Source organism: Ochotona princeps, chromosome 3 (assembly GCF_030435755.1).
Source record: "Ochotona princeps isolate mOchPri1 chromosome 3, mOchPri1.hap1, whole genome shotgun sequence".
NCBI classification, from domain to species: Eukaryota; Metazoa; Chordata; class Mammalia; order Lagomorpha; family Ochotonidae; genus Ochotona; species Ochotona princeps.
Genome location: NC_080834.1, coordinates 114,936,057 through 114,958,120, shown reverse-complemented (window position 1 = coordinate 114,958,120; position 22,064 = coordinate 114,936,057). Strand labels below are relative to the sequence as shown.

Genomic DNA, 22,064 nt, shown 5'->3' with positions numbered 1-22,064 from the left:
CGTGTTCTTTGGTCTACTTTTCTTGGAGATTTTTAATTTTAACCATTTGTTAATTTTTAGACATTAGAATTGTCTAAGTTTTATAGACATGCGTATTATTATTCATCTATTTCCTGTCAGTTCTTGTTCAACAAGGAGAGAATCTAAAACTGTTAACTGCTATAACGTATGATATTCTTACATGAATTTTGATGCGGAGTATTTCTCAAGAATCTGTAACAGGTGTATAATCAACATGAAATTTCCCTTCAGATTTTTAACCAGTTTTAAGACATGTCTTGGGTAATACAAAATAAGTGAAACTGAAGAGAAAACAAAAGCTGCTTTTTCATGACTCTATTTGCATTCCAGTCCCTCTGTTTGGCAGGAATCCTTTGGGCCCTCCTGGTAGTCTGTCTTTTGTTTTTAAATTAAATGTCTCTAATTATATCTCTAGTTAGATATGTATCAAATAGAGGAACCATTCAAATGTAAATGATTTTTGAATAAACTGAAAAGTAAGTAAGCTTATTTGGCGATCGCTAAGGAATTAGCCATGACCTTTCAACCTCGCTTCTATTCCTTGTTCTCATTCTCCCTATTCGTAACCTTGTTTAAGCTAAATGAATAAAAAGTACTCACACTAGTAAAAAGTTACTTCAAAATTTAGTGCGAAAATAAGATTAACTTTCTTTGGGTGCCAAGAGTTTTTGAAACCCACGCACTGTGTTTTCCTGATATTCATTTTTCATGATCTTGGATGATGCTGTCTGCAGAGTTAATAAAGGGGCCAGGGGTGCAGTGTGAAGTCTCGGGACAGGCAGGTGCATGAGAGAGGCCCTGGAAGCCACCTGTGTTGTCCAGCACGAGGGACTCACGAGGTGCTGAGACAGTAGGTGCCCAGTGCTGGCTTTCTCCCAGCACAAAATGCTGTGTCTACAAAAACTAGCATCCCTTCCCGTTCCTTGAAAATGCAGACATGGGTCTGGGCTAAAGGACTTCAAATTGCAATAACATTTAATCTGCAGTCTAGGAATTTCAGTCCAATTGCGTGAGGCAAGCAGGAAACCCTTCTCATCCCAGGAGTCAGGGGTCTAAGGCAAGAAGTCAGACCCTCAGTGGCACAGCAGGTGGGTGAGAAAGAAAGCCCTTCTTGGATCCACTGAGAAGCAGCGTTGCTTACCCCTGGGCACGCCACAGGTCCTCTTCGCAGGAGTGGGAATCCTCCCTTCCCATGACTCCTGATCCTTTTCAGAGACTGAGGACAGACCCCATGTGGACAGTGAGCACTGAGTTTGGCAGCCTGGTCCAAGTTGTCCCAGAGCAGAACCAAGTGCAGCTGGGAAGCACAGACTTACGTCTTCACCGGGATGATAATGACCTCTAGGCATGGACGGCTGCTCTGCCCCAGTCAGCTGGCCACTGTTCTCAGCACTTCATAATTACACAAAAGAAAGGCCATTTCTCAGCAGTGCCAGTCAACCCACACCACAGGTCCTGGAAGGTGGGAAGTACTCCTGCTCACAAGGCTATCCGGTGGCATTGGGCCTGGCAATGGGTGTGTCCCTGGAGAAAAGCCACACTGCTTTACCCATCTGTGCAAGTACCTCAAGCTGTGCTCCACCCCAAGCCTCACCGTGCAAAGAAATGATGCACGGAGCACCAACAAGGCAGGCCATGGGAAGCAAAGATGCTCCCCTTACCCTTACCATTCATCTCTCCTTGGGGCTTTCTACCTTATCTGTATGTACAGTGCCAGGTACACTTCAATAACAGAATGTTGGACTTGTGACAGTTGCCGAGGGACTATGCTATTGTAATAAAATGGGGGAAAACAGTGAGGGGTGTATAGGGATGCAGAAGGAGGAATTCCTGTGCCTATGAAAGCATATCATCAAAACACTACATATTTATTTTGTGTATATATATATATATATGTATATATACAATACTTAAAATATGCATATATCTATATAATACTAATAAAAGAGTAATCAGGCTTCTGTTTCATGTCAGCTACTGTTCTCAGTACGTTGTACGTACTAACTCACTCAAACCCTGGAACTACTATTATCCCATGCTATAACTAAGCAAACTGAGGCATATTAGATGTCACTTCTTGCCCAAGTTGGCCAACGTAGGAGGTGACAAAGATGGAATTCAAACCTAGGCAGTCTCTTGGTGGGCTGCCTAGATCCCACGTTCTTGATGAAACAGTCTTTGATGAGGTACAATGTTCCTGGTGCAGGTACTTGCTGAGCAGACATTGGAAGAGCCCTGCCTCCTGGTGGCTCTGGTCTAGATACTGGTAGGAGAGGAGACTGTATGTAGCCCTTTGGCAGCACAGATGGGACTACAGTCATACAGTGTTGGGAATGATGGCTAGAAACCTTAAAGAGAGAATGCATGTGCAGGCAGAGTTTCTCCAGGGGTTTCTCCAGACCCCTATGTGAAGAGGTGACACCCGAGGATGGCAGCTGATGCTACTGTGTCAGGTGCACAGAAGGATGCACAACAGCTCCTTCTCAGACTCTCTGTGCAGCCAGGACCACGGGCTGGGCTGGCCACAGACCAAAAGCTCAGCAAGACACAAAGGGAAGGGTTCTCTCTCAAGCCAGAATACTCCAAGCTTCAGAGGAATCAGGGAGGTATGTGAGAGAATTAAGGGCAGGTTGGAAGGGGGAGTGCTATCTATAGACACAACCACTAAAATGAAAGACAAAAAGTCACCATCCTTTGAAGTCATCAGTTCTAAAATAACAGTATACCCATCTAAGAATCTCAACCCATTTCTGTGTTAGGCACTGTGCCAGACTTTCCATGTACATGCTTTTATTTACTACTTGACACTCCTGCAAGACAAGCAGATTCCATCAACATGAGCATACGGAAGCTGAGATTGCAAGGGAATTGGCCCAGGGCCACAGGAATAGGATCGAGTTGTGACTTTCTGGTCTGCCATGATGGGGACACTTGAGTTCTACAGTAACCTACTAGTTGGTAAAAGGAAAGCTGTTACACATTTTTCTATCTTAATGATGTAAGTGAATTCATCTTGGTAATTTACTTGTTTGTTTATTTTTATGGGAAAGGCAGAATTACACAGAGAAGAACCAGAAAGATCCTCCATCTGCTGTTTCATTCCCCAAATGGCTGTAATGGTCAGAGTTGAGCTGATCCAAAACCAGGAGCATAGAGATTCCCTGGCTCTCCTGTGTGGATAAAGGGTGCTGAGGTTTTGGACCATCCTCCATTACTTTTCCAGGCCATAAGCAGGGAGATGAATGGAAAGTGGAGCAGCCAGGATACAAACCTGTGCCCACATGGGATGCCAGAACTTGCAGGAGGAACATGAGCCAATGGAGCCTTTGCGCTGGCCTTCTCCTGAATATCTGTAACAAATACTTTGCTGAAACCTCAAAAGCAAGCCTACCTGTTGGTACATCTATTCTAATACAGTCAATAAGATTATATCCTAGTGCATAAAGGGGTTCAAACTCAGCCAATGCAAGCCAACACCCATGCCAACAATGTAAAAACTGGCACTTACTGAGTGCCCACCATGTGCTATGGCTTTCTAATGGATTAACTCATTTAATCTTTTTTTTCCTTTTTTTATTTATTTATTATTTTGAATTCATTAATTACATTGTATTATGTGACACAGTTTCATAGGTACTTGGATTCTCCCCACCTCTCCCCAAACCCTCCCACCATAACTCATTTAATCTTTACAACATGAGGTAGAAGCCATTGTCACTACTGGTTATACAGAAGAGAAAACTGAGGCACAGGAAAATTCAAGAGCTCACTCAGGGCCACATATCTAAGCGGGAGGAAGGCCGAGATTTGAGCCTGGGCAGTCTTTGGGCCTACAGTCCATGTTATTCACCAAAATGCTACTTTGTTCTTCACTGAACTCTGCAACCTGCTCTGTTCTCCAGGGACATTTCAGAGCCTCCATACATTGCACTGCATTGTCACTCTTAAACAGGAGCCTCTCTTTTTGTTCAGGGTCATTGCAGGGCATGTGGAAGAAAGGACTCAGTTTCCAGGGCGCGAGTTCGTGTCCTGGTTGGTGGGACAGCTTCTGTGCGACCAGCCTTGACATTCTGAGTGATTGGCAAGTGCCAAGAGAAAATAAGCAACAGCTGACATCAGGGGATTACGGGCTAGTCTCCCAACCAAAGCCCGAGGTGGGTCTTATTAGCAGGATTTCAGCTGTATTTGACAAGTTCTTTACATATGAGATCCAGGACCAGTGTGGTGGCACTGCCAGTTAAGTCTTTGCCTGCAATACTGACACCCTCTATCTGATTTGAGGCCCAGCTACTCCACTTCCAAATCAGCTCCCTGCTAACAGCACTGGGAGAGCCACAGATGATGGCCCAATCCCTCTGCACTCACATGGGAGAGCCAGATGGAGTTCCCAACTCCTAGCTTCAGCATGGTTTGTCCCTGACCAAGGAATCATTTGGGGGAGTGAACCAGTGATTGAAAATATCTGTCCCAACATGTTCTTCTCCCTTTCAAATAAATCAGTCTTAAGAAAAAAACAAAAGTGAGATCTGGCCAAAATTCTTTGACATCTATTTTCCTGGTTAATCCTCAGAGCTCTTAGTGGAGTACCAAGCTTTGTTGTAGGGCTTGGGAAGTGTGGGCGTGGGGAGAGGATAGCAGGCAAGGACATGGCAGCCCTGGAGTCCAAACACGCACCTGTTCATTCCAATGAAGATCTGACTTCCTGAGCAGACAGCACTGCCTCCTGCCAGAGAGAGGAAATGAAAGCATTTCCAGAAAGTACTGCTGAACACCTTGTCACTGAAGCCACAGGATGCTGTCCTCGGTCACCGGGCAGCCTGCCGCTGAGCTAGCCTGCCCACTTCTGTGCCATCCTGTGCTTTTGTCCTCAATTATCTTTGTTTCCACTGTACTAGACTCTCCCCTCATTCCTTCTCCATCCCTATCACGTTTTCTCACTGGCCTTTCCTTCCCTGCTCTAAATTCTCAGGCTTGGAGTTTCTTCCCTTCTCAATGCAAACTTCCATTGCCATAAATAAACCATCCTACTCTTCTCTCTGCCTCTCTTTCTTGCCCCCCTCTGTGGAATTCCACGGCACTTGACCATCACCCCTGGCTGCCTCACACGTGTCTTGCTCTCATTTCGTTCTGAGTTGATCTAAGCCTGATACTCTGGTCTGACAGAACCCTCTCCTCTTTTTCTTTAGGACCTACTTGATTTTTATTTCAAAGGTGGATTTACAAAGTGAAAGAGAGACAGAGATAGCTTCCATCCACTAGCTCACTCCTAAAATCCCCAAAGTTGGGCCAATAGGAAGCCAAGAGCTTCTTCCGGGTCTCCTACATGGGTGCAGGGTCCGAGGGGCTGGGAACATCCTCCACTGCCCTCCCAGGTCATAATCAGTGAGCTGGAAGGGAAGTGGAGCAGCCAGGACATGAATTGGCACCCACATAAAATGCTGATGCCAAAGGCCTAGCCTATTAAGCCACGGCATCACCCTTGTGGGACCCTTGTGTGACTGCCACCTCATCTCTGATCTCTGAGCACTCAGATTGTCCTGCATGTCCCCCCAACTGGAGCTCCTTGCCACGTGTCCAACAGCTCTTGCCCCACTCAGCCACTGTCCACTCAAAGCATCACCCACTCTGGCCTGACCTTACTGAGCTTTTCTTCCATTCCTGTTGTCTTCAATCATTTTCTTTGCAGAGGGCAAAATTTGATTTTCATAAGGCAAATGGGGGCGCATAGGCCCATGGTAGAAACATGCAGTGGTTTCTCACGCTTCTTAGAGTAAGACCCCAAGGTAATGCGCTTGGCCCACAGAGCCCCTTGGCGACCCCCTCCAGCATCTCCAGGTGCCCTTCTCCCCTCCTGTAGCTGAACCCCGACTCATCTAGCACAGGGCTGCATTTCCTGGCTCACTTAGCGTCCATTTCCCTCATGGCTCTAGTCTCTGCCAGAGTCCCTGCATTTCCAGTGTCATGCCTACACCATGAAGGAATTCTCCAAGCATTTGGTGACTGCCCACCTGCCTACAGGCCTAAGAGAAAAATCTAATTCTATGCTCCATTTTACCAAGGAAAATGGGCCCAACGCCCCACTAAAAGCCCTAGTAACTCATTCACAATAGCAAAGTTGAAGGCTTCCAGGAAATTCAGTTTTCCCCAAAGACTCTATTTTGTACATTACTGTCCATTATTACTGGCAACCAGATAGAAGTGTTGATGCTCTTTCTGAAAACTCCAGGTAATGGAATCAAAGCTGTGTGTTTAGTCAGGACAGGTTGCTCTCATAATTGGACAATGTTACAATGACCCAGAAGGGCAACAAATGAGATCTCAGTGGCTTGAAACATTCTCTAGAGAGAATTCAATCCCCCCCTGCCCCCGCAGCAGGCTGGTGCTGCCTCGTGTGATTCACTCCCTTGACTTGAAAGTATAGGACACTCTGGTATGATTTGAAAAATCTTGAGCAGGTCCCTAACTCACCAAGAATCTGCTCAAGCTTGGTCTAACCTAGAATGCACCAGCTATGCTCTCTGCAGGCCAAGGAGGAAAAACGCTAAGAGCAAGTAGCAACAGAAGAGGCTGTGTACTCACTACGGACAGACTCATTCACCTTCACCGGTCTGAATCACATTCCTGGAACTTCGTTAGAAATTGTACTTATCACTGGTCAAAAGCTCAGTTTATCTCCACGACGTAACTGGCCTGATGCCACGTCCTTTGTGAAAAGCTGATACATGCCAACGTTCGGGTACAGCCGAAGTCCTTCCAAGAACATGCAGACACCGACTCAGGCCCTTGCCCAGTCCACGTGGCTGCCCATAAATAGTAAATGCTGTGCAGGGCTTCCTCGGACCTCGGAGCTCACCTGACCCCAAGGGTGTCGTTCACACAGTCCTTGAATGCCCAAGTGGTAGTGAAAGAACCTATATTTGGAACTAAGAATGTATTTCCCAGGATGCCTACAAAAGCCTGCCAAGTGAAGCTCTGGGTACTGAGCTCTTTCTGTGTTACAGCGCCATCCAGGTTTCTTCTTGGATCCTTGAAAACAAGCGACCACCACAGCCCAGGGCAAGGAGGCAAACCTAGGGATCCAATGGGAACAGAATGTGGGTGCAGGGGTTCAGAACCTATAGCTGTCTTAGGAGTTCACATTTCTTTTTCTTCTCCAGTGTGCTACTGGGCTGGCTAAAGGACCCAAGACTAAAGCTGACCCAATCTATCACTGCCCAAAAGTCCTTCCCAATGCCTTCTATGCAAGTCAGGACCCCTGAGGCATATCTTCAGATACACAGACCTCACTTAGCTGAACTCAAATCGTGTCTAGGACACGACATCAGAAAAAGCCACAAGAGAAGAGTCACAGAGGGGGTCTTGGCAGCAGCCCCTACTACAAACATGAGACAGAACTCAGCTCAGAGATGAGTGCGTGCTGAGCACAGCTTCTCTGCCCTTGCTCAGAAACCCCGTGATGGTCAGGACAAAAGATGGTAGCGTGGCTCACTGGCCCAGAGGCACGGTACGGCCAGGGTGTGGTGCTGGGCTCCGTGGCCTCATCCTCCGGGCTGGACAGCTGCCTTGTTCTCAGGCACTTAACCTTGAGCAAATTATTAACCACTTGAGGCCTCAGCTCTGCTACCTTCAGACTAGCGATTATTAGGAAGGTTAAATGAGTACCTGCGCAGAAGAGCTGAGCAGCGGGCCCGGCCCATGCTGAGTGCTTCGCAACCATCTGCAAGTATTGTTCAATGGCTTGATACTCAAATACTGCATGTCAGGTACGATGAGGACAAAATCGAAACACTGAATAAGCAACTTCTAAAAAGCCTTCGCTCTAACAGGATCTAGGTCCATAGGCCAAGAGCTCTTGTGTTGAAATTCACTCATGAGGAAATTCCTGTGTGTGTAAAACTCCTATGTACATTCTTGGCTGTCTTACATGTTTAGGGGTACGACAGTGGGATCTTCCCCAGGTGGTCCAACATACGTGTCTGAGGCCTGAAGCCAAGTACAGTTCCCTGGGTGGGCCTGGACCCAGCGATTGCAAGCATGGAAAAGCTACACATGGTCAAGGTTTCCAGGATACGGTGCTCCAGTGAGTTGGGATGTGGGGGTCTGGGGAGATATTCTTAGAAGGAATAAATCAGCAGACAGGGCAAAAGCAGAAGAGGTGGGGTGGCGAAGACAGGTTCAACCTGAAGTCCAAAGCAGTAAGCCTTGAACTTGAATGACAGAGGCCTTGAGTCCTCACGAGCCCCGAGGGACAGGAGGACTCTACAATGGCCCTGGGCAGGGACCAGTATGAGAGGCCACAAAGGGCCCGTGTGGTCACTGGAGTCTCGGTGTGTGCTTGCCAAAGGATCAGAGGTCATGCCAACACCCATAGCTCCTGCACTTTGAACACACTTCCTGGAGCTGCTGACTACCGCACCACAATCGTACTGGCTTTTGAATTCAGCCTCACTGTGCCAAGACAGGAGGGGACCTTCCAAGCTCGCACGTGCCCAGCGTTCTTCACACTGCCTGAACAAGTGTGTCACTGCCTCCTGCTGCTGGCAGAAGCCCGAAAGGCTCAGGGTTACAGTTCAAGGATGCCAGGCACAACTCCTCTTTTTGTCTTAGGAAGGCTTACGTGGGCACTGGGCTCAGGGTAGCCAGGGTGTGACTCCTCGCTTTGTACCAGCCAGCCCTGCACCAGGGACCAGTACCGTCCTGGAGCCACTTTGCTAAACCATACTTTGCATGGAGGTCACGGGCATAGGCCCAGAGACAATGAGATAATGGGTATAAGCAAAACTGCCTGCCTGGTAGCTGGCACACAGAGCGCACTCAATAATTGCCACTCCTGGTGTTACTGTTGCTGGTCTGAAACTAACATTGTAGAGACACAATGAGGAGATGGGTTGTCTTGCAAACTGGAACTGAGCCCCTTGCTGACATAAACCAGGGGCGCCAGACCTTGAGAGGCCACTGAGGAAACAACTTGCCCCAGGGATTCATTGCCTTCCAGCTCCACAGGGGCCTTCTGGCCCAGTGAGGCAATTACTGCAAGTGCATCAAGGAGGGACAGGCCAGTGTTCTGTCGCGGGAACCTGTGAAAGCCCCAACCTTTTCCTGTGCAGTTGGTGAACCTCCTGTTGGCCACCGAGTTTGGTCAACAGCCACACACTCTCCATTCTCTCCATTTCCTAATTGTCTAGAGGCTTTTGGAAGGAGCTGGCAGCAGATGGAGGCCTCAGAGTCAAGGGCAAGGCTGGAGAAGGATCATCTGTAGGGACACAAGGGTGACGAGCCCCAGCCAGGACAGCCATATGGGAAAGTGGAGTGGCTCATGTGTTTCCCGTGGATGGCAGTGAGGATGGAAGGATGGATGGATGGATGGATGGATGGATGGATGGAAGGATGGATGGATGGAAGGATGGATGGAAGGATGGATGGATGGATGAATGGATGGAAGGATGGATGCAAGGATGGAAGGATGGATGGATGGATGGAAGGATGGATGGATGGAAGGATGGAAGGATGGATGGATGGATGGATGGATGGAAGGATGGAAGGATGGATGGAAGGATGGATGGATGGAAGGATGGATGGAAGGATGGATGGATGGATGGATGGATGGATGGATGAATGGATGGAAGGATGGATGGATGGATGGAAGGATGGATGGAAGGATGGAAGGATGGATGGAAGGATGGAAGGATGGATGGATGGAAGGATGGAAGGATGGATGGATGGATGGATGGATGGATGGAAGGATGGATGGATGGATGCAAGGATGGATGGATGGATGGAAGGATGGATGGATGGATGGATGGATGGATGGAAGGATGGATGGATGGATGGATGCATGGAAGGATGGATGGATGGATGGAAGGATGGAAGGATGGATAGAAGGATGGATGGATGGATGGATGGAAGGATGAAAGGATGGAAGGATGGATGGGTGGATGGTGTGTGTGTGTGTGTGTGTGTGTGTGTGTGTATGAAGGCAACAGGAGCTTTGGAAAGGTCGTCACGTCTGGCAGCCCCCCACCCCCTCGACGGCGGTGCCCTGGGGCCACAGCCGGGTTCTCACCTCCTCCAGCCGCCGGCGCTGCTCCTTCTGCTCCTCTATGCGCTTCTGGCGCTCGGCCAGCAGCTGCCTCTTGTGCTCCTCGTTCTCGCGCTGCTGCTGCTCCAGCTGCTGTCGTCGCAGGGCCTCCGAGCGCTCCTTGTTGGCCAGCTGCAGCCTCAGGAAGTCCCGCCGCAGCGTCGACTCGCCGGGCAGGTTCAGAATGGAGCTGCGGGCAGAGACAGCCATCAGAATTCCTGCGGGGCAAGGGTCGTGCAATCTGAGTTTTGGGAGGGGTGGGAGTAGGAAAGGGTAGGTGGGCTGGAAGAGCAGTCTGGTGTGTAGCTTGGGAAAAGGATCCAGCATGGGCCTGGGGTGTGGTTGGTGAGCTGTGTGAACTATCGCTGAGTGTCATACATAGAGTTCCTGACATTTAAGACAATCTTTGGAGCCCAGCCTGGGCACTGGTCTGTGTGGCAACCTCTGAAACAAACCCAACTCAACTGGCTGGTGCTGGGCAAAGGTGATGGGGTTCGGGGACCCAGCCTCACACAAGGATGCCCACTGCCATTAACTGGTGTGGCCTCAAGGTCAAGTCTAAGCAGCATTCGGAACTCCATCATGAATTCTGTGTGTAACCTAGTTGTCACACCTTAGTTGTCACTTCATTTCTGAAATGGGGTAACCAGGCCAGCATTGTGGCCCAGGGGATTAAGCTGCCATTTCCAAAGCCAGTGTCACATATGGAAGAGCCGCGTCCAGCCTCAGCTATTCCTGCTTCCAATCCAGCTTCCTGCCAATTTGCCTGGGAAGCCAACGCATGATGGCCCAATTGCCTGGGCTCCTGTTACTGAGACTGAGATGCAGGCTTGTGGCTTGTGGTTTTGTCCTGGCTCAGACCTGGCTGTTGGGGCATTTGGGGATGGATGGAAGCCAGCGGACAGAAGAGGTATGTGTGTATGTGAGAGAGAGAGAGAAGAAAGAGAGAGAGAGAGAGAGAGAGAGAGAGAGAGAAGAAAACAATAGAGAGATCTTTCATCTGCCGGCTCACTCCTCAAATGACAATAGCTGAGGTTGGACCAGGACAAACCTGGGAGCTAGGAACCTCTTCCAGGTCTCCCACATGGGTGCAGGGGCCCAAATACCTGGGCCATAACCTGCTGCTTTCCCAGTCATATTAGCAGGGAGCTGGATCAGAAGTAGAATAGCTGGGCCTGGTGTAGTAGCCTAGTGGCTAAAGTCCTCACCTTGCATAGGAAGGGATCCCAAATGCACACTGGCTGATTGCAGCGGCCCCACTTCCCATCCAGCTCCCTGCTTGTGGCCTGGGAAAGCAGTCAAGGATGGCCCAAAGCCTTGGGGCCCTGCACCCACATGGGAAACCTGGAGGAGGCTCCTGGCTCCTGGTTTTGGATTGGCACAACTCTGGCCATTGTGGCCACTTGGGGAATGAATCAACGGATGGAAGATCTCCCTCTCTGTTTATCTGACTTTCCAACAAAAATAATAAAATAAATGTTTTTTAAAAAAGAAGTAGAATAGGTTGGGGCTCGAACCAGCGCTCATCCTGGACATTGGCACTGCATGCAGTAGCATGGCCCATTGTCCTGCACTGCCAACGCCACTGCCATCTTCCGAATAAAGAAATCTTTAAAATCTTAAGCTGTTGTTAAAAACAGCACTTAACCCTCAATGTGATGGCACAGAACAAGCAGCAGGGTGAGGGCAGGCTGGCTTCCTGTGTGACTGCTAACACGCAGTCGAGCGAGGATTAGAAAGACAAGGCTTCCCCACTCCACCGAAACTGGTCTGCAGGTTGTCAAGGCCGGGTTTGGGGGAGCCAGGCTGCAGCTCTGACGGCAGGCCTTCCGTCCTTTGCCTCACAGGAAGGCCCACTGTCCACACCTGTGCTGGCAGTCATCCCCATCGCGAAGCTGACGTGGGGGCATCAGGATGTATTGGATGCAAGGAAACAGTTTGCTCTGATCTTTGACTCTGAGGGACCCTGGGGTAGGCGAGGAGAGAACGCGAGATGGCGCTGTTAGCTGAGTCCCCTCTTGCTGCAGCTTGGTGGGTGTGAGTTAGCTCACAAAGGAACACAGGGTGTGCCAGTTGTCCCAGCATCACAGGCGATGCGGGCCCCTTCCTTGCTGTGGCAGGCTCTGCTCCACCTGCACAGGAAACAGTCCTTCTCCTGGAACATCAAGCTGTGCTCTGCGGAGGACTGGAAGATGAGGTTCCCAGAGAAGCCCGTGACCTTGTGTGCTTCCCGTACTCAACACAGTGTTTTGTTACAGATGCATTTCCTTGAAAAGCAGAATTACAGGAAGAGAAGGTAAGATCTTCCATCGGCTGGTTTCCTCCTCCCATGGCTGCAGCAGTCACAGCTGGGCCAGTCTGAAGCCAGGAGCCTGGAGCTTCTTCTGGGTCTCCTACAGGGGTATAGGGGACCCCAGGACCTGGCCATCTTCTGCTGCTTACCCAGGCACATGAGCAAGGAGCTGCATCAGAAGTGGAGCACTTGAAACTCATACTGGTGCCCATATGGGATGCCGCCGCTGCTGGCATTGGCTTTGCTGCTAGGTTACAGTCCTGGCCTTGCAGCTTCCCGTTTACAGTGAGTGACACCATGGCCCGTATGCCACTGGCTAAATACTCTCACCAGAGAAAAATCCCAGCAGACACACCAGCACCAGAGAAGAGCCAAGAGTCCAAGACGCAGGGAGGACCACGGGGAAAGCGGCTCTGGCTTCGGGGGTCCAGCATTTGACAGCAGCAACGGCACGGTGGTTTCTGCCAGGCTAGGGTGAGGGTACCCACGCATGTGACAAGGCCTGTGGCTGTTCACCTGGGTTCCTCCCAGGTAGGAAATAAAGCACGGAGCTGCTCAAGCTTGAGATGCACAGAGGTGTCCGGCTAGTCACAGCTCTAAGTCCCCTGAGTCCCACAGCAGCTGGACAGCGGCCTCCTGCCCATTCTGTTACGATGTGAGCCAACAACATTTAGAGAACTAGCCATGCACCATGGAAGACAAGATACAGAAGTGGCTGATTTTTCACTTTTTCATAAGCATCTACCTCCAGAAAACTTCCCCAGATTAATCTTTTTATGGGTCGTAAATTAACTAAAAACACCCTGTTGGAGCCTGAGAAACAAGTCTATACATCCAAGGTGAAGTAGGTGCCACATGACCCAGCCAGCAGCCCGGAAATCAGGGCAGCCTGGGCTGCCGCTGTAGTACCTGGGCTCTCCCGAGTCGTTCTCCTCCTCCTCTTCCTCACTCCCGCTGTACTCGTACTCGGTGTCATCTAGGGAGAGACGCACAGTGTCACTGACGGAAGATGCTCGGCTCAGTCCCACCCCTCCCACCCGTGCGGTCACGGGCCACAGAAGGACGGCTCTGTGACAGGCAGCCTATGTGACAGTGGTACCAGAAGACTGTGATGGAGTGAAAAACCGCTGTCCCCTCACGACGTGTCCATGGCGCTGCTCATCTCAACCAACTATGGACTGCTGTTTGTGCGAAAGTCAAGTACAAACAATTCAGGATTTGTGGCTGCGTTGCTGGGGCTCGTGATTACTAGGCTGTTTTTTTTCACTGTTATGTGAGAATCTATTCCTCCTTATTGAAAATAAAAATCACTGTAAAGCAGGATACCATGTTATGGCAGTGACTGCATGTCAAGGAACTTGAAAAAAGTTCATGGAAAAAACAGAATTAAAAGATGACCTTATCTTACTGCAAAAACTTGCTGAAATCCATGCCCAGTGAGAATCTTTTAGAAAGTGAATGGAAAATAGACACTAGGAAAGCACTATGTTAAGATTCAAATATTTCGGCACCAAGATACATTTATGTTCTATTTTGATTTTCCATGAGCTTTGAAAAGCATCCCTACATGTCTCGGGTTTTCTGTGTCTCCTCCCTGTACTGACGGGCCATGCTGTCCTGGAGCTGGCCAGTATAGGTCAGCTGCATGTAACTGGAGCGCGTGATGTTGGTGGGTTGTAAGATGACCCACACTGCTGGTCAGAGAATGCATTCCTGTTGCTATGGGGCACACGGCTGTCCTGAGTGACCTGAGGCACAGAGTTGTGGGCAGCACTGAGCTGGGATGAGCTCGGAGCCACCGCACTTGCTGCACCTGTTTCCAGCAGCTGGCTCCAGGAATCTGTCCCCAGTGCCTACTGTTCCCATGGAAAGACAAGGAGCTGAAAATGAGCTTTTTGTCTGGGTTAAGCCCTATTATAAAGCCACCATGTTAAACTTGCAGTCCTGCTACTAATGAATGAATCAATGAATGACTCATCATTTTAAATCAGAAAGGCCCTTTTAAGATCTCAATAAATTCCAGACAAACACTTTGGATATCACTCAAAGACTCCTGGTTATAACTAGGTGTGAGTGGCCCATCAGGGACATTCACTTATTTTGGTATGGTGTTAAGTAAATTCTCACGCTAAAATGAGTATGATTGAGCCTTGCCTTGGAGATCAGCCTCCATCAGGTGAGATGGCTAACCAATGAGCCCGTGGTTCTGAGGGACAGTGCCGGGAGTTTCCAGTGCTGATTGTTGGTGTCAAGTGCTTTACCTACAGCTTCTCATTGATTTCTCATAGCATTTCTCTGAAACTCACTGATTCTTCCATCAATAACATTTAGATTACAAGAGACTAAGAGCTACGTCCAATGTCATCACCCTAATCAAAGGCCAATCAGGGATCTGCATTTAGAATTCAATCCACAACTTTTCCAAGTTCAAAACAATTGCTCTTTCCAATGTATTCATGCAAGAACCAGCAGTACACAAAACAGCAATCAGCTAGAGGGGGGACTAGACAGTTCTACCCTGCATCGCAGACAGTGAGGTGTCTGAGTCAGGCTGGCAGAACTAGAGTGCTTGGCCTGTTCTGCAATCAATGGGCTGCGACAGGATGCAAGCAAAAGAGACCAAAGAGAAGCGCCGGAAAGAAGGAAGGGTTTCCTGACATTTGTATATGCTGCACTGTGGGCCAGGAGGGGCCCTTGCAGGCACCTGGCAAGTAAGGGACAATCTCACTGCTACACGTTCACAGCTGGGCCACGGTAGTTACCACCTTGAGGACCTGGGAGAACTCCAGAGGAACTGAGGCTGCAATTTTGTTACATTACCACCAGGAGGCAGCAGTCACACAGTGTGACTCAGGTTTGACAACCATGCCAAGCCATGTCCGCGCTTTTCAACCACTAAAGGATGATGAGTTAGAGCATATTTTTTTTTAAATCACAGATTACCTCCGTACATTTAGATATATGTGATGTTTGAGTTACTTACTTGTAAAATTATTATTTTGCCCAAATGTAAGGAACCTGCGTAAATGGCTTTAATACTCGATACTGAAAGTTTACACCATACTCCTGAATGGATACCCAGAGTGCAAAGTAAAAACAAGCAGAAGATTCATCTCAGAAGGAAAATGATGGCAAGAGAAAGAAGCATACGCTTATTCCAGTTACTTCTCTCCAGGGTAAAACCCATCCTATGTCAGACTCCTTAATCTTCATACTTCACTTGAATTTGATCTGATTGCTTTTATATTACTGGATTAAATTAGCATGTGTCAACATTTCTGATGCTGGTTTGATGGCATAGCACATTAAACCACGGTCGGGGTGCCAGCATCACTTATCTGAGGGCCAGTTTGAATGCCAGCTGCTCCACTTCCAACCCAACTCCCTGTCAGTGAGCTTGGGCAAGCGGCACAAGACGGCTTAGGAGCCCCTGTCCCGCTGATGCTATCCCAGGACGTTGCTTCAATCTGGCCTAGCCCCGGGTCCGCTGTGGTCCTCTAGGGAGTGAACAGGTGGATGAGGCCCTCCTTCTCTGTCTTTCCCTTTCAAATAAAGCAAGAAGCAATGGAAAGTGACACTGCTTGGTCCTACCAAAAGTCAGTCGAGAGAGCGCTGAGGATTGAGGAAGCAAATAGATCATGTGATCAAAGCACAGATGCAATGAGATCCCACGCAAGCCGGAACAGTTCCTCGGGGAGCAGATACAAATGACACCCAAGCTGTCCTGGTGACCTCAGCCTAAAAGGCCTGGCGTCCCTCCACGGCTCCCTAACTCCTGAATACACCGGCATGAAGCATCGTGCTTTTGCATGCTACAGAGACTAAATGGATGGAAGCCACGGATCTTCACAGCATGAGGGTTTCTGAGTTAGAGTCCAGAGCATGTGCCCCACATGGGAAGCAGCGTGAAACATAAGTTTGAGCCACAGCTAAAAGTGAGGGCAAAGTGGGCCCCGAGCTGGCAGCGTGCCCGAGGACTACGAAGACATCGCGGGTAGGTGAAGAGTGACCAAGCGGAGACAGCGGGGGACCAGACACTGAACGGAGGACTCGGGCTTCACAACGACAGGGTCATTTCTGCTTGGCTACGGCATGTAGGGTGATTAGACCACCAATCCCAGTTTAAAGAGCGGAAAACTGCAGTGCAGCTCACCTAAGCAATAGGGGTGGAACCACAGCTGGAGTCTGGAAACAGACTTGGAGCACTTGGTCCACTCTGTGTACCCATGGTCTGATACAACTTCCTTCTGAAGAGAAGCTGGCATTGAATGATTGCATGTCTGATACTACCCAGAAAGTCTCTGAAAACACGATGACTTCACAGAGCCACCCAGGACCATCATGGGTGAAAAACAGACATCATATCAGTCTTGGGGCTTTCTGACCTTGATTTCCCCATTTGTGCTCAGGCTTAGTTTTCCCAGCCCCTTGTTTGTGTGTGCGCATGGGGGGAGAATTAACGTTTATCACTGCCCTCCCACTAACAATCGCAGGTGGGCTTGCTTTGGGCTCAGGTCCGAACACCTCGCCCCTGAGCCTGCCTAACCACACCTCCCACCTGCAGGCCCCGACACTGCATGCAAGCGTCACCCGGTCCCTGACCCTTCACACTGAGGGCCTCTCTCTCCATGCCAGTCCTCAGCTGACCTGACCCCCAACACCTCTCAATCCCAGGACTCTAGTTTGGACTCGTGTCCTGATGATGTTGCCATGAAAAGACAGCACTGAATAAGACTGAGAGGGACATAAGAGATGCTTTCGCATCCATAAAATAAAAGAGGCATATTACATGACCTTCAGACCTGCCATGTGGCAAGCCTGGCAACCTAATGACCTTGTCTATCTCTGCAACTGGAAGGAAATGCCCCTCTGGCTTCCAAAGCACTGAAGGAGAAATGAGCCTCAGAGCACGCAGCCTCGAATGCCAGACTGTCAGAGAGATGTCAGCTCGACCGGTCTTCCTTCCCGCTTTATCTCTTCTGCAGGTGTCTTAGTATCTGCCCATGAATATTCATTCGGATTAAGAGAATCACTTCTCTTAGGAAAGTACCCCATAGTATTGCTGAACATGGCTTTGTTCAGTGCCTGGAACTGCTTCTGGTAGTTCTGCCATTTCATGAGCGAGCCGCTTGAGCAGCCTCACTCAGTCCGATGCTCCGGGCAGCCCCCTTGGCAACCGCGACGGTGCAGGCTCCGAGCAGCAGGAGCCCAGGCCCCACGCATCTTTGGCTTCTCCTGCTGGGACACACATGTGCCTCTCACCTTTCTCCCCCCGCTTCTTCTTGGTTCTGTCGATGTGGTCCTTGAGCTGGATGCGGACCTGTCGCTCGTTGGGCTGGTCTCGGATAAACGGATGCTTCATCAGCTGCTCCGTGGCTGGCCGCTGGTTGTGGTTCTTCACCAGGCAGCTCTCAATAAACAACTGGAACTTTTTGGACCTGCCAGACAAGAGACATGAAGCCACAGATGAGACGAAGACCCACTGAACTGTAAACCCACTATTTTCTCAAATGGTATCATTTTTTAAAAATGTATCCTGGTCACTGGCAAATGGCCCAAGCATTCAGAGAATAGGTACTGTGGAGGACGCGCCATGAACACGTGGTAGCAACGCACAGGAAAACATTCGTGTATAATTCATGTATGACAGCTCACAAAACACCAAAACAAAAGGCAAAGACCCCCATGAGCATCACTGGAGCACACAGGCCAGAGCTGGGCTTTCAATGAGACAACACGCCCCGAGAAAGGCTGCTTCCAACAGCTGGGCGATCCGTGATGGGGATGCAAGTAGCAAGAACAGGGTAGGGCAACCAAAGCTGGATGGGCAAGGCAAGGACCTCTCCTAAAACTGATCAGACATGCCACATGCCAAAGGGACTTGGGATTCTGTGAACTTCAACCTGTGATTTCAATTCAAATTCTGGGAAATAACAGCGTGAAGGACCACTTGCCAGTGGGAGACACTGCTGCAGCCCATGCGGCATGCACACAGGGACCAGGTGTGTGACGACATCTCATCAGGACAGCAGGTGCACCAGGCTGTGGAAACCTAAGGTGGACTTTCGCCTGCATTCATGACTTGGGCACAGATATTGCAGCTGAACACTCCAAAAAAATTGTCTGGAGTCATAAATAATTAAGTTTATGACTCCACAGCGTGCCTCTCCCTGACAGCTCAGTGCTCCACGTGTTCACACCCCTCTGGGGAAAGACCTTGGCTGAACCTGGGTCACTCTCAGCTGGTGAGAGGAGGGATGTGTTTTTGTGTGCTCTCTGTCTCCCTCGTGTGGCACACTGCAGAGTTACAGGAATGGATCCCAACAGCAAGTGTGGCCCATGCTTTGCAATGGGCCATCTGTGTTTGTATGTTGCACACACAACTTTGAGGCTCCAAAAGCGTCCAGACTGCCCAGTATACAGCAGGCAAGGGAGTTTTTTCAAGATTCAAACACATCTTGAGTGGTGCGTGCACAATTCTAATTCTGCCCAGGGCAAAGCACTTCCTCGCCTTTGTTCACGTTTTTAGAAGAATGATTGACTTTGTCTCTGCTCTCGATTTCCAAACCATGTTGAGCATTTAAAAATAGGAGGAAAGGTGACATATTGCGCTTCGAGTTACCTGGGATTCATCGAGAGTGGCCACACTGTGGCCTGGACACGGGAGGCGGCTGTCCTTCAGCCCTGTCCCTCCCACTTCAGCTCCGCACGCCCGCCCACTGTGGGGGAGGAGCCCAGGCAGAGCTTGTGTCTCGGGTCCCCCCCACCCCGCCCCCGCAGCGCCTGGTGTGCTGGCTGGCAGGCTTAGAGCTCAGGGTAAGAGCTGCGTCACCAATTCTTCCATCTTGGGTTTGTGAGGGGCAGTGGGGAGCTTGGAGAGCCCAGGTTGTTGTTCTCAGCTCTTTTGTGCTGATACGTGGGATATGATCCCCTACTCTTGTAAGAATAAATTGCCAGGAAATCCTCTCCTTAGGAGCAAACTACAGAGGGTGGGGTTCAATCGCAAACAGGAAGGAGATGAAAGGAAGGGAAGAAGGAAACATGATTATTGTTCTTAGAAGTCTATCTACAAATCGCATGGAATCTGTTTTAGAAGCTAATTAAAATGAAAATGAAAAAAAAAATGAAATAGTCAAAAATACACTGTGAATTTCCAGGTGGAAAATCAGTGTTTAAAATATAATAATACAAAGGCATTGTGGTGCCGCAGGTTAAACCACTGCTGGAGATAGCAGCGTCCCATCACACACAGCTGGTTCCAGCTGCTCTGCTTCTGACTGGCTTCCTGTGAATGCACCTGGCAAGGCTGCTGAGGTGGCCACCCACGTGGGAGACCTGGACGGAGCTCCAGGCTTCTGGCTTCAGCCTGGCCCAACTTGGCTGTAGGAGTCATGTAGGGCAACAAGCCAGAGAATCAAAGAGATTCTCCCATTCTGTCTGTGCCTTCCAATTACATCAGTGAATGTTTTTGAAAAGATAAGAACAAAAATAGGTCAACACAAAGCTATTAGATATGCACAGGCAATGCAAACAGTGGTCCTCCTTTTCTTGCCAGCAACCAGAGGGAAGTTTGTGATTTTTTTATGAAGTATGCAACCTCAACAGAGGACGATACCTAAGTCATAGCCAACTGAATACGACAATGCAGACATGGATCCATTCCTGACAGTGAGACAGAAGAAGGAGCCAGAGTTCCGGGACGGGACAGCGCTGGGAGCTAAGCCATGAGCCAGCCCCTCCCGCCCGGGAATGTCCTGGAGGATGGATGCCTGCTGTGCCCCAGGGCCTCCATGCCAGCCCATGGGCCCATGGGGCAGGTGTTGTACCTCATTACTTCCTCACATAGCACCGTGAGAAGAGAGAATAATGCTCCTTTTCATAAAACACAGCTTCCAAGGAAGGATGGATTGCCTCTTGCTTAAGCTATAGTGACTAAAAAAATCAACATGCTTACTCACGCATTTAATTACACATGAAAATATTTTAGCCGTGCTGACTTCAACTCAACTGCCTGCCGGTGTTCTACTGGGTTTAAAGTCCATTTGTGCAAGTTTATTGCTTGACTCTTTGCTACTGATTAATTAGATTTGTCTCTTAAGAAAAAAGCCACCCTACCGTTGGTAACACTGGCAGGGTTGGCTGGCAGGAAGAGATAAATGTTAATGATTGGTGCCTATAGTACAGGGCACTAATTCTACCGACAGGGTCATTAAACTCTATCCTCTCAGAATTGTCCTGTTTATATGTTAAACAGTGTTGGAAGATTTCACTATGTCTTAAGGACCATTACAGTCACCATTATAACCAGTTGGGCTAAAAGTTCTTGGTAGTCATCGGACTCTCTGAAGACAACTTGACCTTTCAGTCCAGCTCCATCTGCTCTCTCTCCTTTGGGCTCCATCCCCTCTCGTTTCTGACTTTGGGCCTTAGTCTCCCTGACTGCAGCTGATGATGTTATCAGAACTCACGTCAAGAGACTTCACTGATGAAGAAACGAGGAACTCGTGTAAAATGCTTAGAACAGCACCTGTCCTCCTAGTGGCTGGATGTGTGCTTGCTATTATTGCTATGGTTGCTACCGCGATGGCCGCACCCTGCTCCTCTCTGCACTGGAGAGCAGAAACCAACCTCAAGCTGCCTCTCTCCCCACCTCGTTGGTGGAGCCGAGTGTATGTGCCCATGTGTTGTTCAGTGCCCTGAGAAATGTGTTGCTAAGAGGTGACTTCATTGCTGTGTGGGCATCATAGAGCTCACCTGTGTGTGCCAGTCAAATGGTCATAGCATCCCATGGTCATATCCTCTTACAAGAAGAATGGCGCTAGGATCTGTGGCCTGCTGTGGACTCACACGTTCCTATGGGGTGCATGACTGCAGAGAAGTCTTCATGGAAATTAGTTCACACCTGTTTGGCTTAGACTGGTGAGCAAGAAGAGCCACCAGGTCTGGGGCTGCCGAGGAGACTGGGCAAAACAGGTTAGATTCATAAGTGTGGCTAGCGGTTTCTGTTTTGTTCTTAATCAAGTTCACAGCCACAGGTTCATTCCCGTTGGAATATGTTCTGATATCTGTTTGCACTGTAGTTACACAAAACAGTATTGTCATCTCTTAAAACAAAAGTGCCTGCCCACACAGCAAGAGTCAGAACTGGCACTCCCTTTACTAACGGGGTAACCCCAAGCTCTCGGAGGCAGCAGCAGGTGGCAGTCCCAGGCTGCCTTATTGCTTGGGATGGGCCTCTCCCACTCAGAGCCTCCGAGCTGTGTCTGTGAGTCCACAAGGGTTGGGGAGTAAGGGAGGGTGTTTGGGGTGTGGGGGTGGTGTGCATCATGGGCTTAGTTAGGACTTGTTTGAGTGATAGGATCAACTTTGGACCACCTGCTTCTGGGGGCCGAGTCTTCCCCATCATTCTCCAGGAATCCTTGCTGGGGGGTTCTCAGTATACTTACAGGACCGGAGAGGGACAAGAAATGAAGAATTCCTGGAAAGACATGGTGGCCCCTACATGACCAGTCCCTCCACCCCTGGGAGACAGGAGGAGGAGATGGGAGCCCCAGGCTCACTCCTCACTTGCTGATTGGGACACAGGGACAGAAGGTCTGATCCCACCAAGACCACAGCCCTCCCAGGACCTCGTTATTACACAGCTGACTGCCTAGGCACACATGACATCCT

At 49.4% G+C, this 22,064-nt stretch overlaps 1 protein-coding gene across 7 annotated transcripts in view; it reads right to left on the bottom strand.

Moving 5' to 3' along the window:
• The window catches only part of TNIK (TRAF2 and NCK interacting kinase), a 397,078-nt gene that overhangs the window by 79,526 nt on the left and 295,488 nt on the right, over positions 1-22,064 (bottom strand). For all 7 annotated transcript variants that reach the window (XM_058661109.1, XM_004591298.3, XM_058661110.1 and 4 more), the window contains exons 10-12: positions 17,655-17,830; positions 13,302-13,368; positions 10,085-10,289 (exon numbers count right to left, since the gene is read on the bottom strand). In XM_058661109.1, the coding sequence (XP_058517092.1) occupies positions 10,085-10,289; positions 13,302-13,368; positions 17,655-17,830 (448 nt within the window). The remainder of the gene's footprint in view (positions 1-10,084; positions 10,290-13,301; positions 13,369-17,654; positions 17,831-22,064) is intronic.